The 19,890-nt window shown below is 47.6% G+C and overlaps 1 protein-coding gene across 3 annotated transcripts in view; it reads left to right on the top strand.

Annotated features, from left to right (window-relative positions):
- LOC133138881 (metabotropic glutamate receptor 4-like) overlaps positions 1 to 19,890 on the top strand; it is a 281,844-nt gene that overhangs the window by 55,328 nt on the left and 206,626 nt on the right. For all 3 annotated transcript variants that reach the window (XM_061258002.1, XM_061258004.1, XM_061258003.1), the window contains exon 2: positions 11,335 to 12,305. In XM_061258002.1, coding sequence (XP_061113986.1) covers positions 11,751 to 12,305 — 555 coding nt within the window. In that variant the 5' untranslated portion in view covers positions 11,335 to 11,750. The remainder of the gene's footprint in view (positions 1 to 11,334; positions 12,306 to 19,890) is intronic.

Here is a 19,890-nt window from a genome sequence, read left to right as displayed (position 1 = left end):
GTTATTAGCCGGTGCATATTAGAGCTCCCCGCTCATTCTCTCCACTCCACTCCCGTCTGATCCAAGATTAATCCAGGAAGATAAATGTAATGCACTTCTCAGGTCCTACATGCCTGACTCCAAATTAAGAGCAACAAAGAAGGCTCAGGCACTGCAGAGAGCAAGAAGGGGGGCATGAGAGAGTGGGGAAGAGAAGAGAGGGCATGAGAGAGACGGAGAGAAAGATAAAGAGAGGAAAGGAGACTGAATAATTAAACGGACACGTTTCTGTTGTGGGATCCGCACACAGCGGCGAACACGCCACTGCTTGGGCGAGGGCGGGTAGGGTTTCTGGGAAGGGAAGGGAAGGAGAGGGGAGAGGGAGTTTGGGGATAAGTCCTCAGTCCAGGCCTCCGCACAGCACAGCTGAGACTCCTTCAGCTGGAGGGAGGGGGCAGGGGCCCTGCCAAGCCTGAGCAGAATTCTGCCCGAGCGCTCCCTCAGATGATGAGGTGCTGTCAGAAAGCCAGGATGCCGTGAAAAGCAGATAAGAGATTTTGAGGTGAGATGATCCTGATTCCTGTCAGGGCTGGGGGTAATAGAATTGCACCAGTGCAGGTCGTTGAATTATTATTATTATTTTTCTCCACACACACACACTGCTTTGTTTTGCATGAAAGCTGGGTAGGTGAAGGAGAAGGAGGTAAAGGAGAACACGAGCGAGGTTTGTCCAAGCCTTTATCTCACGGTGTGCTAATTCCCCTCTCCTTCGATCGGGGAATCACACGCTGGAATCGAATACGCAACGCTCCTTCGACAGCTGCGGATAAAACAGAGAATGAATTGGGAGAAAATGGGAGTGGATCAGAAGGGGCTTTTCTGCTGTTTCTTTCTTTGTTGTTTGCCAGATCATCAGCAACTACTGGGACTGCAGATTGATTCACTTCAAACAATTCTGTCTCACTGTACCGATTCCTTTTTTTGGGAGGGACGGATGGATTCATTTTATTGGTTTGAAGCATTCTCTGCTTCCAGCTGTGAGATGCCAGCTCAGCTTGGTTCTTGGGGAGAAAAATTTCTGCTGCAAAACTTTTTTTTTGGATGACTTCAGCATGCCCCATGTTACAGTCTCACGACTCGGGTCTTTGTCATCACTCTGACATGAACTTCCAATCTCCAGCTGAGCAGTTTATATAACAGATTGACTGTGATAAGAAATACAGAGTGAGGGGAAAGTACCTGATTTATCTAAGTACCTGACTCTATGATTGTGTGTGGGCACCATAGAATACAAAAGACAATCTATTGACAAACTGCATACTGGCTGATTAGGTATGTGTATTAACGAGCTGGTGTACAGGCCTACCTAATAAAGGGGTCATTGAGTGCAAATTGTGTCAAATACATAATGAAGTGGTCACTGTGGATGAGACCTGTATATCTGTACCTAGTCAATATGATTCTCCTTTCATATTATTTCAGATTACATTGTTTAGCACTTGTCATAGATAAATGTTGTGTACTCCGTTATGAGAGTAATTAAGTGCATATCATATGTATCATAGGATTGTAAATGTAAACCTCTGAGATGAAAGTTCTGGTACCATTTCATCTGATGGAAAGTTGGGCTGATTAAGTTACTTCTCTGGCCTGTTCCTTCCTTGTTAGCTGTCAGAGCTTGACAGGGACAGCTGGATGGATGCTTCCCTGTCTACCTGCTTAAACGTCCATCTTCCCATTCCTGCTGCTGGCTGACAACCTCACTAAAGTCATGCCACGCCACGCCGCGGCTGTGACTAGCACAGCTTCCATCTGGAGAGACAGTTTGCTCGCCCGTACGAGCTGACGTCGCAAATAGTTCTGTCCAAATGTTTTTTTCCCCCACGGTGAGCAACTCATTCGAAAACAGCCATAGGGGGCCAGCTTTCTCTCTCTTTTAAACGATACCTTCCTCTACCTGCGGGTAAAGTCAAGATAGATTGTGAATGCAGATCGCGGACTGACACATGGGGGAACTGTGCGTACGATGTGCAAGAGTAGTGCTTTCAGCTCCTCTGGCTTCGGGCCTAATGCCCGACGCTCATTTTCAAACACAATCACATTCCTCCAGGAAAGCTTCTGTGTGGGCACAGGCCTGTCCCCAGCCCCTCAGATGGACCATATAACCTGAAGCAGACATCCCAGCTCCCAACAAGGAGATTGCAAAACTGGTACTTTGGAGCTGAAAGCCTTTTTAGCTGGGGAATTGATTCAGCACTGCTCAAGACCAACTCTTCCGCCAGGAGCTTTTTACTGTATTGTTACCTGAATTTATGATGAAAATGTTTACTGTTATCCTCAGAAACTTTTGGCTTCAGGTGACGGTGTTGCATCAGCAGCAGTGTGTAATATCAATAGCCATGTCACGGAAGACAAACGATGCCTAAAAATGAAGTTAATTTTCACCCATTGTGGTCTGGCCAAAAAACATTGCTGTCCATTGTTTGTTTCTAACTCTCTCCTTCTGACAGCATTAGTCCTTCTCCATATGTAAAACCATTAAGGTCTCGTATTAATGATGGCCAGCGATTACACTACCACACATTATTTCATTCATTCATTCATTAATTCATTCATTTTGCTTTCAACGGGATACTGAAAGCCACTTTCAGTAAGATATTTGTGATCAGAGATTAGTATGGGGAGAAGGTTTTGGCAGAACCTGCTGTATATTCATCTGTATGATTTGCAGTGATGAGAGCTGGAGATCAGAGAAGAGACAGTTAATGGTCAGTTAACTTCACGTTGTAGACCATTGCTTATGTCAAAGCTCAGCCAACTGCTCCTCCAGGTTTACCTTCAGCTTCATACTACCAGAAGCTAAGAAAACTAAACTAGACTAAACTCTACAACACTACAGATATCTTCTTAGTTGGAAACTTCATGAATTGTTTTAGGCATGTCTTTTAATTTGACATTTGTCAGTCATAATGAGGAAAGTTGCCAACTAATAAGATAGTGTTGTGCGTTTTCTTTTCTTATTTGCATTTGTGCATCAGTGGAACCTGCAGTCTGCACTATCAGGTGTGCAAACAGTTTTTCCCTCATACGCAAAGCTGCCAGGATTCACTTTGAAACTGGGCAGATCTTCAAAGTGGAGATAAATAAGAAGAGTGGAAGAGACAGCAGTGCTGGCAGATTGGGAGCTTGCTCAGCTCCCAGCTTAATTCCGCACACGAGATGCTTTCATAACCATCGAGAAAAAAAGAAATGCTGAAAATAAGACCGTCAACACCCTCACGATTGCGTGCGTCTGACCCGGCTGCTGATCCCCGGATAATGGTAATGTTTACCATCAGCTCAGATCTGTGACGTGGCTGTTTTGCCGCAGCGTGACATCGTTTGAAGTGTAGCTCGTTAGCTCGAGTTGGAGCAGTCGGTGCTCTGACACCCGGCCTCAGAGCGTGTCCTGAATCGAACCTGATAATCCGGCGTGGAAGATCACCCTCGAAGTGTGTTCATCACCCATAGACAAAGCCTGCGCAGGACGTGTGCCTATCCTCTGATCCCTGCCTTATCTGCGTGGGCCGAGAGCAGGCACAGACCATGAAATGAGCCGTGGGGATAATGGTAAGGTCAGCGGATCTGAGCACCTTTGTCTTCTGGTGACAGACCGTGTACCTCAGGTCCTGGAATCTATGAATTACAGACCTGGGTGAAGGTGGAAATTAGGGCACCAGTCAAAGATAATGTGCTTATTTGATGGCACTATATTACTGTTTTGAAGTGGCTCAGAGTTGAAAAATCAGCTGATTAAGCTGAAGGCTATTAATTATTATTTTCTTTACATTTTCTGACTATTAGAGGCTATATTATGGCTATTATTATCTTGATATGTACAGATACTCCGCAGTATGTATTTATTTTTATTGGAGAAGAAAAATGAGCACAGGCTTTGTATTCACTTTGCTGGATTAATGAGCTGGTCTTCTCAGTCATGCTAAGAGCGGATCCATCTTGTGAGTCCAAGTGAGCTCACACAGAGTAGAGGGCAGCCGAAGTGCTTCCTTTTCGAATTTGAAGAGCAATACCTAGACATCCCTGGGCTGCACTTTCACCACCTCCCATCATGTCCATGTGATACGTGTGAAGGCTGCCACTCAAGGCCTGGCGGATAATGGTCTGCGGTCGCATCCGGGGGTGAATGCGGAGGAGGGGGTTATTTCTGCAAATATCCGCACCTCATCCATTCAGGCGTGCCACGGCGCTAAAGCCCTGCAAGACAGCCCTGGGAAAAAGCAGAGGGATGCAATATTCATGGGCTCTGTTGTCAGGAGCGTAGTTTCTATTTTGGGAAGGAGGGAGAGCGAGAGCTGCCATGCGATTCCTGGTCCCTGCTGCGTCCCTCGCCGGTTGCTCCCCTGGGGATCCTGGCCGTGGCGAGCGCTCAGCGGCGAGGATTAGCCACTAGGCCGCGCTCATCTGGACCGCCTGTCGCTAGCCTCGCCCGTCTGGCAGACCGCACGGGCCACGCTCCCAGTTTGGCCCCCGCATAAAGGGATTGTGGGTAGGGCGCCGCCTCCTTCCGTCGAGCTAGCGTGATACCCGCCATCTCCGCCCCCTGTAGACACGGCAAACCCTCAGCTGTAAATATCAGCCTCCTCATTTATGCAGTGTTTATCCGCTGATGGAGTATTTCCCCTGCAGCTCTTTACTTCATTTGGGTCTTTAACACAAGGTGCACATTGACGCTTCTGGAGACACACGCCACAGTTCAGAGAGGGAGGCTTGCTTTCTGGACACCCTCATTTCCATACATTTGATGCCCCTTTCTTCTCTCCATCAGCATATCTTGACTGATGCAAGGGAGGGAAACTTTGTACAAGGGTCTGTGGTTATCGGTGTCATATTGGGTAACAGATTGCTAATACCGGTGCCTGAGGTGAATGATAATAAGTGAGAATGTGGGGTTATTGTGTACAATATGCCCAGATATTGTGTCATGTGACGGCAGCAAGCTGATCCTAAAATGAAAAAGGATAATAAAATTGTTCTTGGGGGATTCTGGATGTAAGCATAGAGAAGCATCTTCCTACCTGTATGGCTTCCTCTTCTTCATGTACCGTCCGTTGTTGCATATATTGCCTGAAGCAACACAGTTTGTACCTAAAGGAGCCTGAGTTAGTCAGAGTCATCCTCCCCGTTGCCAGCCTGCAACCCTCTGAAAAGTGTTCTTCCAGGCCGAGAAGCTTTTAACAGGGAGATGAAAAGCATGTCTCAGTGCGAGTCGGCAGGGCTGAGTCCATGGCGGGGCTGAGAGGAGGGGTCCGTGCACACAGCCATCTTTTATACTGTATATTACTAAACCTCCACCCACCTCCACTCAGTGCCAATCTGTATTCATTAACGTTGAGAGATGTCCATCTTGGCTAAGCGCACAGCTTGTTAGATGTTCCTCAGTGTAGTGAGGTCGTTTGTTGTTCAGGAAATATCCATTGTAATAGCATGAAAGAGTACTTATTGCTTAGGCTCGGTGAAATTCAAGACAGCAGTAATTTCGTTGAGCCTTAGCAGAGAGAGATGCCAGAGCGTCAGCTGTACTCATCGCTGCCCCCCCCCCCCCCCCTCTGTGTTTACTTCCTGCACTTCCGCAGGTATTTCAGCACTTAAGAAATCGCCAGCCACTCAAAAGGCATCTTGGTTCTTAGATTGTTTTTCTGTGTTTTCTGAAACCCCTGACATGATAAATTAGCCAGACTATCTGCAAAGTGGGCCATGGATAAGGAGTCTACACAAAGACGTACGCTCATCCTTCCCTTTTCTTTTCTTTTTTTTCTGCCCTCCGTTTGTCCCTGAAGTCCTGGGAATGCCTTAGCAATAAAAGTAACCTACATACCATTTCGCTTGGCTAAGATGGAGCGCTCCTCAGCTGTGGCTACCAAGGAGCTCCCCTGCTTCATGTTTTAAGTAGTGCCATAAATAATTCACTTTACATCTAGCTGTTTAGAACAGAGAGAAGCAATATTGAGGAGATATTAAGAGGCAACAGGGTAAGTGTTGTATTATAAAGGCCTGTTTGTAAGGAGGGGTATAAACAGGCCTTTAATTAATGTCTGACGCCGCGCAGTTCCTGTCACTTGCAGGGTGTAATTATATCGCGAATAATAGATGTGTTGCAGGGAAACACAATGGAAGGAATCCGTCAAGGGATTCAGAGGCCTGGAAAATTGCTCACCACACATTTTATGCTTTTTTTATGATGGCCGTCTTTAAGAAACCAACCTTTAAAATGTACACACGGACGTGTCTTTTTGCAGTCATAAACACTCTCATATTTCAAGCTTGGGATAGACAGGAATACGTGCCCATGTCTTAAAACGTGAATATTTTCTGGGGTGTTTCTGCCCAATGGACACGTATTCCTTGCCATGAGTTATACTCAGAACAACTGTATGCATAGCAGCCCTTAAATATATAGTGTACCCCATGTTATGCTCTTTACATTAGTCCAGCACCCTGAGCCTAGAGACATATAAAGTGAATATACGTACAGGGATATGTAGAAAAAGAAAGTTATATATCCATCATATTTTTCTGTACCATACAGGTAATATTTATTGGTTTAATTTTGTCCCAATTAGGACAAATAATCACAGAAACCCAAATGAACAAGCTGCAAATCATTTCCCCAAACTTGTGTAACATGAATCAGTATGACACAAACACAGCTCTCAAACATGGGACTGAAGGAAAGAAGGGTATATTCTGAATATTCAAAAAGGCTTCCAATATTTGGCTGTTTTCCCCAAGACAGTCATGGTGATTATACTGTGTCTGCATTGTAGTGTTGCGTAAAAATATGTTTTTATGTCACCCAACAGTGTAGAAACCATGATGTCTTTTCCAGATTTGAACAACTCCCCTTCAGGTTATCTCTCTGTGTGCACTTCATTCATAATGGATCATCTATTAGGTAACAGGAATCTGACTACAACTGCTGCAAGCTCACATTTCATCGTGGTCCCAGCGGGAAGATGAATGCTTAAGTTAACAATATGCAGGATTTGGCTTTGATTGGGAACTCTGGCATTAACATTCTTCAGGTGTCTCACACTTTCTCTCTCTCTCTCCCTCTCTTCTCAGGTAGCCGTAAGTGCTCCGCTGCCCGTTCAGGTCTCTCTAATGGCTGTCTATCTCTTGGTGCTGTTCCCAATTTCTTTGATTTTTACGCATCTTTTTGTACAAAGGGAGTCCAAGAGGGGCAGGCTGGGCCATCCGGCAGAAGGTTATTTCAAGGGAGAGTGTTTGTGTAATTGAACACCCACAGAGCTGTGTATTAACTGTCTTACAGAGGATTTCCTGGTATTGAAGAATTGAACCAGAGTGGAATTCTGTGAAGCAAACACGGAGACAGAGGAAGGGGAAATCATACATGCCAATATAAGATAGCTTTTCCTACCATCTTTAAGACTATTAAGGGATTCATAGTGACCGTACCCCTGCTGTACTATCCAGCTATACCAGCCTGACCAGTTTGGAAATGGAGCTGGTCAAGCTGGTCAAGCTGGCTGTTTCTAAACCTAGCTTGAGTTGTTTGTTGTTTTTTCAGCAGGGACAGTATACTTCAGTCAAAATAAATTGTAGCTCTGTATTAGACGTAGTGTTTGGTATCGATGGAGAATGGGTCTTTGTGAAAAAACTGTAACATGGATAGAGATGCTGTAATGCATCGGCAATGAACTGATATGAAACAATCATTGTGTTTTCCAACCAATCGTGTTTTCCTGCCCGTGCAAAACCTTTTAGCTGGCTGAAACATGCGAGTGGTTAACAGCTTATTGGAGCTCCCCCCATTATGGCTTCCATGATAGCTCACTCCCCCATCAGCCGTGGCACAGTGGAGTAAATACGTCATTGATGCGGAGCCGCTGACTGACGACAGTGCTCCTCTGTAATTGGGGCATTGGCGCGGCGGGCCTGAATGAGCGCACCAGCTCCCACGGCCGTATTAGCGGAACGCGCAGCATTAGGGATCATTACTGCGCTTTGAACCCACCCCTCACTCCATCTCAGCCCCTGCCTGCGAATGACTCGATCCGTTTTTTACAAACATACGCGTTCCGTACCCCGTACAATGACAGACCTCACTGCATCACCTTAGTGTTCTATTACCGCCATGCGTATCCACGGTGACTGTAAGAGGGGAGGGACACTAGGTCACTATCACCTCCATTGTACATAATTACTCCTGCATTATCCGCGAATGAATTGTGGCGCGACATTTTTCATTGGAGGAGATGGGAAGAATGGGGGATGGCAGGGAGGTCTATTCACAGACCTTGTCGCTTCGAGTCGGCACGCAATGAATCTCAGCTGCATCCACCCCCTCCCCCTCGCCCCTGCCTTCTCCTGCCCTTCTACCCCTTTCTCTATTCCCCTGGCATTCAGGAGGAGGCACCAAGCCAGATTGCTCCTGCAGAGTCCATATTACTTCACCCCTTTGTCGGCAGATTTAACTCATTAATCCACTGGTCACTCATCATATAGAAAGGCAGGAAGGCAGTTGTCCATGTAGCTCAGTAGGGGCGGTTAGGGTTGTCATACATACCAGTGATTCACAAATTCCATCCTGGGAGACCTCTGTGTATGCTGGTTTTCATTGCAGCCACAATCCCCGAATTTTAACAAGATGTGGGGAGGATTATTTGCTCTCCTGAGCCATGTTGTATCAGAAATAGCTGCGTAAGCCACAAAGAATAAAAGTCCCACTTCTTGTTGTTCTCCTAAACACTTATCAGATACTGTACCAATTTATTTGCCCATTCTGTACGGCATCAAGATGTAATTACCATCAGTGTTACTTTATTACCGATGCAATCAGAAGGAACATGGGAGGAAAGGGATTTGAAATCTGAAATCTGATAACATCTTGCCTACTACTACATGTATTATTCAAATCAATAAGCCGGATGTTCTGTTGAATCTTATAATAATCATATCTAAAAGATAGATTGTGATAGATGGGGAAAAGAGCTTTGAGAATTACGAATCATTGTTGCAGGATAAACTATTTGCTATTTGTTTCTTACATCAAGCTTATTGAATGTTAAAATGCGAAAAGAATTCATTCTGTCCTCAAAATCAAACAATGAGTTTTGCAGTGGCAGAGCAGAACATAACGTACAGTCACGAAACACTCCACATGCTTTCATGTCAACGAGAGAAAGGATCCAGTGCATTACTTTGCAGGGTAGACCTCTCTAACATCACAGACCCTGATTGGTCCTGAGTGGACGCTGGGCTTCTCTCTCTCTGCCTCTGCACCTCAAAGACAATAAGTGTTGCTCCTCCTGCGTTCACCCACCAGTCCCAGTCCTCAGTGAGAACACTACTATTCTTCAGCTGGGAAGCCTTCATCTATTATTGATGGTGTGTTTTAGGAGGACGATGTGAGCGCTGTGATATAAATATCTTTCTCTTTTCTCTTTACCCAGTGGAACATGAGACTACAGCATGAAGCAGGGCTCCATAAAGTAACCAGCACTGGGATTCCTCATTATTTGACTTGGTGGAGAAGAAAGGGGGGGGGGGGGGTGGAGGTGGGGGAGGTAGGTGGGGGATATCCAGTTGTGTATCTGCCTGCAGCTCTGTACATTATTCATGAATGCAGTTACACAACTGGGGACTCCTTCAACTCGAGACATCTGAAAAAACTTATATCCAAGCGCATTCTATATCTCCAGTGTGTTTCGGTACGGCAATTGTGCATGCTGGAAACGGGTCCGTCCTCAGTCGTTACACCGCAGGACTGCTCTTAATTGAGCAAAACCAATGCAAATGCATTTAGTGGGACGGCACAGTTAGAACCTTTGAGAACCAATAGGTCACAGGGATGATGGCCTCTTTCATTCCCAGAGGGTTCAACCAACGCTGACCTCTGATCTCATTCTGATTGGATGTTTCAGCCCGTTACATCATTGAATGTGTTTGTGCAGGACACGTCCAGAGGCGCTTGCATGGTGCTTCCCAACCTGGCAAGGCGCTGTGAATCACTGCTTCCTGACAGCGGGGCTATCGCTGAATCCTGTTATCAGTGCCCGTTCCCGGGCCCTCATTACTCCTGTGCGGGCGCTGATAGCATCTGTATGCGCTGGGCACGCCGCTCTCCGATGCGGCGGTGATTGTTTTTGTCAGAGCCGCGAAGAGAGAGAGGCGACCTGCCATGGCGAGGCAGGGTGGTACCGCTCTGTACCAACGCGGGCGGCGGAAGCTTCCCGAAATGGAGAGGGGTGGGTATGGGTGATAAATGAGGGTGAGGAGGAACCTCCTCCAGCAAAAGATGTCGGCTGCCTCCTCCCCACCTCCTCTCATCCCTCTCTTGGTCCTCTCCTCCTCCCGGTTCTCCTGTTCTTCTAATCAGCTGCATCAAAGTCAGGACCCTCCCCCTGTGGGCCTGGCTTTGATGTTGCCCTAGTTCCAGGTGCTGAGACGCTGTCCGTCAGCTGTGCGTGGAGGGGTAGGAGAAGGGGGTGGTATGGCAGACCGTGTGCTTGGTACAGGCGATGAGGGTGGGGCACAGGTTAGACCGTAGAGCGGGTTGGTATCGCTGGCACAATCCCTCCCCCCTCGCTGCAGCCAATGAGCTTGTACCCTGGGCTGGACACACCTCCATAGCACCGTTAGCTTATTGTGCTTTAGAGAAGGAGCTGTGCAATTGAGACACCTCTCTGATGTCCACCCCTGATAGGCCAGGGCGCAGAACAGACATCTCCAGTAATGCAGGGAATTTCAGGTTATGATTTATCCCGTTCTCTTAATTGGGTGACGGCTCTTTCACAACTCCATAGTAAAAAACCCTGGGGAGATTCACATGAAGGGAACTGACTGCGGTTATACCACAGTCATACTGCGTATCACTGAATCAGTAATTATCAATGTCTGTGGAATAATTCCTCACTGCTCTCTGGGAGCACTAACGGCAGAGCAGAGGGAGGCTGAGGCACAGGTCGCCCTGCCGGTCCAGATCTGTTTTCTCTCATACGGCTGCTGTGCATGGCTGTGTTACTGACTTCGCTGAAAGCGTGTGCCCAACCTTCTCATGCTTTGGTGGAAAGATCTGAATTTGACTGGTGGGGAGAGAAATGGTGAACCTAACCATTGCTGCTCCTGCTTTTTTGCGGTACCTGCTAAACTGAATGGCGGTGTGTGACTGAGTTCACTTCAATTCAGTTTGACCCTGGGAGTGCTTAGCAACTGTAGAAGTGCGTGGCTGAGGAAGTGTCATCCAGGAGTCGTGAGGGCCAATCGCTCACCAGAATCAGCTTTCCCCCCTCCCCTTCTCCAGGTGACTCATTTGTCTGTTCTTTTGCCTTTCAGGAATCGACTCATCGGTCTGTGAGAGAAATGCCGTGGCACCTGAGGGGCCTGGCGGACTGACACACAGCACCCCCTTCTTTTCAGGAGAGGAAAGATTAAATACCCCGACTGGGGCCAGAGAAAGAGTGGAGAGGAGCACATTGTCTATCTTTTGTTCTTCCTAATGTCTCCGGAGAGAGATCTCCATGGGCTGGCCGGCACTTTCTGCCAGACTGTTTAAAGAAATACCCATAATTCCTGCCTTCAGACAGGAGTGAAATAATTCTAGAAAAAAAGTACAAAAACCTGATTAATCTTATCGAGGCTAGATCAGAGACAGGATAAGGGTTTTGAAGAGTCTTTGCTCCAAAGGATATTCAAATTTGAAGTTTTTGGGGGATTTTTCCTTTTTACAACTCAAAAGGGATTGTTCTCGGATGTGGGTTTGGCTTTTCACCATGGCTCTGCCCCCAGTCTGCTTGAGGGATTTGATTGGCTGTTGGACTATCATTCGGAGCTCCACACTGGTCCTGCTTTGCTGCGCCGTGGCGACGCTGGCGGCCAAGCCCCGCCCGCCCGGTCACACCCACCTGAACTCCATCCGGATCGACGGGGACATCTCGCTGGGGGGTCTGTTCCCGGTGCACGCCCGCGGGAACGACGGGAAGGCGTGCGGGGAGCTGAAGAAGGAGAAGGGCATCCACCGGCTGGAGGCCATGCTCTTCGCCCTGGACCGCATCAACAACGACCACGACCTGCTGCCCAACATCACGCTGGGCGCGCGCATCCTGGACACCTGCTCACGTGACACCCACGCCCTGGAGCAGTCCCTCACCTTCGTCCAGGCGCTCATCGAGAAGGACGGCACCGACGTCAAGTGCCTGAGCGGGGGGCCGCCCATCATCACCAAGCCTGAGAGGGTGGTGGGCGTGATCGGGGCCTCGGCCAGCTCTGTCTCCATCATGGTGGCCAACATCCTCCGCCTCTTTAAGGTACCGGCTCCGCCTCTCCCCCCTTCCCCCTCTCTGCACCTCGTTGCTCTCTTTTCTGGTATTGGCTGCGCTGGTTCCTGCTCCCACAGTGTCTCCGGGTAAGAGTGATTGGGCTGTTGGCTGGGTCTGATTCGTCTGCATTGTGCCATCGGTTTAGACTGATGAGTCTCTGTTGTGCTATTATAAGATTGCGGATTGGCTTTGTCTTTGCAGCTCTCTCGCACGTAAATTAAGGAATCCCTCCTCAGGCCCCTGTGTTGTGAGGGGCTATTAATAGGCTGTTGGCGTACTTTATCAGTCTCTGCAGCTCTGATTGGACGCTTTCCAGTGCTAAAGCCTTTAAATGAATTTATTCCACAAATCTTTTTCTTTTTTCCCCCCGTACACAATTAGTCCTTTACACTTCCCTGAGAACATTTTAGCGGTGCATCATGGGAATAGGGAGGGTGCATCTTTTTGAAAGAGCATCTTGTGTGGGTAGAAGCAGCTGCATTACTGTCCCTTAGTGCCTAGGCCTGCGCATTTCTCATCCTGTGTGCATTTCTGCTTGCCTCTTGTTGCTGGTTTCTCTTGACTAGATGCATATTAAATGCTCGACTGCGGTAAAACAGACTTTTCACCTTGTGGAAACATGGCTAAGTTCACGTGTAAGTTTGTGTGCGTTATGCATTGCCAGCCTATGCCGAGCTGATGGGAACAAGTGTTACGATTCATAGCACAGCGTTACTGCCAAAAAATTCTTCAGATCCTGCACTTTTGAAAACTATCATAAAGAACATGGTTTTTCCTGTATCAACTTTGCAGTTCAGGGAATCAAGACTTCATTACATGCTGGTCTCTCAAACTGATGACATTTAATTCGGTGTAGAACCTCTGTAATTAAATTTAGCAAATCATGCAGCGCATGTGACTCTACTGGGGCACTGGTGGACTCACTCAACAGTTATTTGAAAAATCATCAGCAGTTACTCTGGCATCGTGACCGTTTTATAAGGTCTCAGTGTACCAGTTGTGGACATGCAGTTTTAGTACCTGTTTGGAATTGGCTGAACTGCTTTTGCAAGACTATATATGCCTGGCTGGAAAATAAGTTCCCCAAATGACCAATCCTGTTTCAGAATGCACCTTCCGATATGCTGATTTGCATTGTCACCACCAGTGTCTGTGCTGTAAACTTTTTTCTTTCCGGTAAAACTTTATTCAAATATTATGTAATTCACATGAAATTAATTATTAGTCAGCCAAACTTTGCCAATCAGTATTATGGTGGAGTAATATGTGGTTAATGAGCTTATGTCTTCACAATTCCCATCATGAGTATTGATACAACTAGACAGCCATATTTCTACTGGAGGTAATCTTTTAAAGCTGTTTGAGAGTAAATTGAATCCTGTGCAGTCCAACCTGCTGACCTGTTCAGTGATGATCACATTTTGTCTGAACTACATTTTAATTTCCAGAAAAAAATTCTAGTATTTCCTACTTTGTGATCTTTGTGAACTTTTCTCATGACAGTTTGTTCTGAATAATTTCTTTGGATTCCCCCAAATGCCAGGGGAATAATGAACACTTTATGCTTCATGTTATAATTTATATATGGTATCAACTACCAGTTTTGACATTCAATTCATTGTGGCTATATGTCTATATTTAAAAATGTTAATATATTCTATAGGTAGGGGTATCCTGTAGTGTCAGTGTATTTGAAAAGCATTGATGGATGATGTCAGTCTTTGAGAAAATGGGGAATTCCATTCCTAGCGCCAGCTCCAGCCACAGCCACAGTGGAATGTCTCTGTCTGCTAGGTGGTGGAGACTCAACATCGATCCCTCGGTGTGTAAGCTTGCCCGGCTGTATAACGTGTTGTGTGAGTAGAGGCTGAAACCCACGGCGGTTAGGGCTGTTCTTTCACGTAAGACCTAATCTCTTACCGCGCTAGAAACCCCACTGTGTTTGTAATACCATTCAAGCGGGGAGACCATGCGGTGATCGGTCACTGAAGAGACCGCCTTGCCACGGAGATACTGGCAGAGTTGCAGTGATAGCGGCTCGCGCTAAGACCGGCTCGCTGCAAGAAGTGCCTTTCAAGCCCTGCGCAAATACTGTGCCATTTACATAATGGCAGAGAAATGTTGTTTGCTTTGAAGTTCACAAGGATAACCCAGGATTTTGCAGCTCTTGTCAGTCCTATAGTAGCGGCATTTCAAAACTTGCTCTGGTATATCCCACACCACTCCTGGGCCCCTCCGATCTCTTTTTCCACCACAACGCCAATGACCTTGCACCAACATCTTCCTTATTCCTTGTCTTGTGAATGCTTTTATTTGACTTTGAAGGCTCTCTGAAGAGGAAACTCTGCCCCAAATATGAAGATAGATAGACTCAGGTCTAGCAGTCAGGGCTTGGCCCAGAGGGGGTAATAACTTTCTACGCCCTCAGGTAAAATAAAATCTGGATTGTTCTTTGAAAGATAAAGCCTTTAGGCAGAAGAGTAGCACTTTTGTCCAAACAAATACACTGCTGTAATGTTCATATAGAGACAGCATTGAAGAAAGTTTCTGACATATACACATCTACTGGCGAGTCATGCTTCAACAGTGTTTCGATCCGTTGAGCTATGAGCACAGCTACATCATCATAAGCCGCATTTCCACTTCAATTTCCATAGGCTGCGGTAAACGGTCAAAAGTATGCCTTCATTTTGTGAGGGAAAATGACGACGGGGCAAAATGAAAAGACAAGAGACAAGAGTGAGAACGAGGAAGGAGGAGAGCAGCAAGAGGAGAAGCATATAATATGATAAAAATAGCTGATTTTAAGGATTTCATTTGAGATATAAGTCATAAGTCAGTGAATAAGTCAGTTCTCTGTGTTTAGCCACCAGATTTTTTGACATTGTGGATAGTTTGTGAGTTCACTTTGAGGAAATCTTGAATTTATTTATTGCTACTATAAGCAATGTAGGTAGGAGAGACCTGCAGTGTCTCATTGGGAAAGAGACAGCGTGTGGAGACCTGCAGTGTCTCATTGGGAAGGAGACAGCGTGTGGAGACCTGCAGTGTGTCATTGGGAAGGAGACAGCGTGTGGAGACCTGCAGTGATTCATTGGGAAAGAGACAGCGTGTGGAGACCTGCAGTGTCTCATTGGGAGGAAACAGCGTGTGGAGACCTGCAGTGATTCATTGGGAAAGAGACACCGTGCGAAGACCTGCAGTGTGTCATTGGGAAAGAGACCTGCAGTGTGTCATTGGGAAAGAGACAGCATGTGGAGACCTGCAGTGTGTCATTGGGAAAGAGACAGCGTGTGGAGACCTGCAGTGTGTCATTGGGAAGGAGACAGCGTGTGGAGACCTGCAGTGTGTCATTGGGAAGGAGACAGCGTGTGGAGACCTGCAGTGATTCATTGGGAAAGAGACAGCGTGTGGAGACCTGCAGTGTGTCATTGGGAAAGAGACAGCGTGTGGAGACCTGCAGTGTGTCATTGGGATGCTGAGGGGGTAATTTGCGGGTCAGAGGCTGCTTAATGTACTCAGTGTCAGACCGCACAGGTCAGTCAGGGGCGGCATCATCACTGCTGGCTGAGAGTCAGCGCATTCCGTATCGGGCCTTTCGCCCAGAGCAGACCCAGTACTGACAGCCCTGTCCATGGATACTCCTGCTGCCACGGGTGCTCTGTGTCATTTCCCTTCCTGTTGCAGCCTCTCAGAATGCACGAGAGAGAGAGAGAGAGAGCGAGAGCAAGACCCAAGGTGTAAGAGAGCAAGAGCGAAAGAGTGAGAGAAAGCATGGGAGAGAAAGATGTTTGTGTATGAGAGAATGAGGGTACAGAGAAGGAGGGTGGTCATGGGAGAGAGAGGTGAAAGGGAAAACAAGTCTGTGGGAGACAGTTTAGAGGGAGAGCGGGTTAAACACAATCTGTTTACTCAGCACTCAGCACTACCCCAGCATGCAGAGCCCAGTTGCCTTATGAATATTTTACAGAGGGATTTTGCAATGTTGGCTGGGGGCTTAGGCTGGAAGCGCGGTGGCTTAAGAGTAGCCCCCCCCCCCCATCTGACTCACCTGGGCTCCCTCCTCACAGCTATGCTAAGGGCTAATTAGGTCTGAAAGCTGTGAGGCGGGGAGTCAACGCTAATTTCATTACCCGCCCCCAAGGCTCTGCTTTTAATCAAATGTGACCCACCACGTGACTCTGACAGGGGGGATAGGGGAACTTTGGTCCTCTCCCTTCATCTGTTCCGCACACCTCAGAGATGTCCCCCTCAGAAGAGCGGTGGAGCGGGTATAAAAGTTTACTGCATAAAAGTTTTCAGAGACATCTCCTGGACGAACCTGGCGGCTTCTGCATTGCGTTTTGGGCTGTTCCCGGGTTTTCTGGGAGATGGCGGCCAGGCTGGCAGGAGGCAGGTTAACAAGCTCCTCAGCAGCGTTGTGGAACACAGAGACCCTGCGGCCTCCTCCCTCTCTCCCTCCCTCTCTCCCTCTCTCTCTATCTCTCCCTCTCTCCCCCCCTCTCTCTCCCTCCCTCCCTCTCTCCCTCCCTCTCTCTCCCTCTCTCCCTCTCTCCCTCCCTCTCTCTCTCCCTCTCTCTCCTCCTCATTAATGGCAGTTACTCAGCTCTGCTGCAGTCTGCTCAGCTCTGCGCATCCACACCATCCCCTCTCCCCCTTGTGTCAGCGATGGAAGGATCACTCCAGTACAGGAAACTATGTCTCTTGCCTGGACCATTGGTCTGCCATTGTTCCCTTTCTAGAAGCGATTAAAGATTTTATCTTTTTTATTTGATTGAACAAAATCAGATTTTTAATAGACGGCTCTCCCTCCCCCACTCTCTTGCTCTCTGCCTCTCAATCTCCCTCCCTCTCTCTTGCTCTCTCTCTCTTGCTCTCCGTCTCTTTCTTGCTCTCCCTTCCTCTCTGTCTCTCGCTTTTTTAAGTGGCTACATGGGTGTCTCAGATGATCCTCTTTGCTGTATTCTTCTTTTTATGTGAACACTGCATCTTTTTTCATAATCTGAATAAAGCCGCGTTCTCTGACAGAGTGCACTGCAGCTCTACCTGAGCAGAGGGATTTTAGCCCTGCTTGCACAAACACAGTCGAGTACAGACAAAACAATTTGCCTTTCCCTTCTGTAGAACCCAAAAAAAGTCCACAGATGGCAGCTATTTGCGCATGTTGTCACGATTTTTATTACAAACTATATCCCTCCGTGGTACTTCTCCCCAAAGCAGCAAGTCTGGCGGCTGCCGTGTCTCACGGTTCAATAAAAGTGCTGAGGAAATTTATTTTTTATTTCCTTGGGATGCGTCCAGTCACTCCATCAGCCTGTCGAACGTGATGGAGGCACGCGGCAACACGTTTTTTTCCCGTTCACTGTTGACCTCGGCAGATATCTAAACCGCACGCCGAGGAAAACAAGTCTGCAATGTTGCCGAGCGGAGCGCCCGATTCGCCGAAAGCCGTTTGTGCGCTCCATCCTCAAGAACATGATTAATTACACCCTGTCCCATTACACAAAGCAGTTGGTTGTACAGTAAGTTTTTTTTTGTGTCTGTGGAGGGTACACAGCGGATGTAGCCTGGTGGGGGAGGGAGGGGCATGCTGAAGCAGGATTAAAGCCTCACGGCACAATTAGGGACCAGCGTGACAGGAAGGCACAGAGCTCCAGGGCCGCTCAATACCGCCCCCTACGTGCGTGAGCCCTCTGCAGGCTAACAGCCGCCAGAGGCGCGGTCTCCTCGCCCTCGCAGGTCTCTCCCGCGGAGCGCTTCTTCAGGGACGGCTAGCGGCTCAAACGAGCGGTCGATGGGGACCGGCTGTTACCAAGATTCCCAGCATTCTGCCTTTAAACGCTAAGCACAGTTAGGCACCGCTGCACTGTACCGTGAAGCCATTAAGGCCTCCGCTTGGAAGACACACACATCAATGCCGAGCTAGACAGAGTTAACTACCCAGGGATGCTCTCTAGACAGGAGGGGAATGATGAGCTAGAAAGAACTGAAAGGCCTGTGCTTTTCATCTCATTCACATGTTCTGCCAGCAGTCACAGAACTCTTTACACTTCTTTAATCGTCAGTGAATGCGGGCGAACAGAAACTTATTTACTGAATGTTGCAATTTGCCTTTGGCTTCACACAATTAAATGGCAACAAACATTCATTAAGACACAGACGGCGTAAACATTAGGAGCATTCCATCATCAGGATCCTAATATCAACTGCACAACTGCAGCGCTGGCTATTATGCATTTAATACGAATATAATATTTATTTATTTTCGAGTATAATTTAATATGCCAATTGCACATGGACATTTTTGTAGTAGCTTGTGACATCCACCAAAGCTTATGAATGTTCGCTGATCTCTTCATTGTGTTTCCTACATACATGTTGTTGATTGTTTTTGTGCCTTCCCTATAATCTTGCTGGCCCCACAGTTCAGTTTTTTCCAGCTGTTTTTTGTTCTTAGGTTTCCATACCAAAAAGACAAAGAATAGCCAAAAGCTCAATTTCTCAGTAACCGACAGTACAACACCGGATATTTGAGTGGTTAAATCCATTGCAGCTACATAAAAGAATGATATATGCTTTCATAACCCTCAGAAGGAAATAATACAATGATGTAGTTGTACCGGACTTTACCGCCATCCAGCAGTTGTAACGTCAGTTTCCTTGGAATGACCCAAAAGCCAAATAACGTACACAACAGAACAAACTGTGAGAACGTGTCTAAAAGGCTCTGCTGATGCAGATTTTTAGTGTGTTTGGCTGTTCTGCTGGCGTTATAGTTATTTTACAGGGACAGGCTTACCCTCCTCCGCCATTTCGCGCCGTCCTGCGGCGGCCAAACCGCTCTCTGGTCATCACCCTCCAGCGGTGCATCGCTCACCCTCTCTGCCGGTTTAATGGAGTGCTTTCCCAGCCTGCCGTTAGCTCCGGCCCGCGCCACTCCTCCGCCCTGGGAGGCCTCGGCCCAATCCGCTAGCGGCTGGGAGCCTCCGGGGCCAGACCCGCCTCGCATCACCCGCCAACCCCGCCTCAGGACGTTCAAACCCCTGTTCGTTCCGCCGCCCTCCGTGCTGGCTGGCTGAGAGCCCCCGCTCTGCCCCGTGCCTGCGGTGTTGGGTGAAGCAGTAAGGGCCCTGGCTAGCCACCCTCGCCAGTAATTAGCGCGTGTTTGCGGGCCTTCTGGGGGCTGGGCTTGTTTGCAGTGGGGAGAGATTTACAAAAAGAATAATAAAAATGGTGGACATTATATCTCACTGGGCGTGCTTCTTTTACTGGCTGTGATCAAAGTGGTCCAGGAGGAGTCTGATGAGATTAAACGCTGTCTGCATCGCCTTGCCCACTGGTCAGAATAGTTATCCAAAGCTGTACCAGCTCCAACATTTCCACTGCTGACCTCTCTGAAGAAGCTTTGCTCTCAGTCAATCTCAGATCCATTTGATCTTATTTCCCCCTTGCGAGCTCTCCAGTGAAAGTCTGGGGATGAAGTGATGAATAATTTTCTACTTTGCCCCATCACCCTTTCCTTAATTGTCAGTGCTAAGTGAAGCAGGTTTGAATAACTGCAACCATGTCTGCA

Source organism: Conger conger, chromosome 10 (assembly GCF_963514075.1).
Source record: "Conger conger chromosome 10, fConCon1.1, whole genome shotgun sequence".
NCBI classification, from domain to species: domain Eukaryota; kingdom Metazoa; phylum Chordata; class Actinopteri; order Anguilliformes; family Congridae; genus Conger; species Conger conger.
Note: the sequence above shows the minus strand (reverse complement) of the source record. Positions and strands in the feature narration are given on the sequence as shown.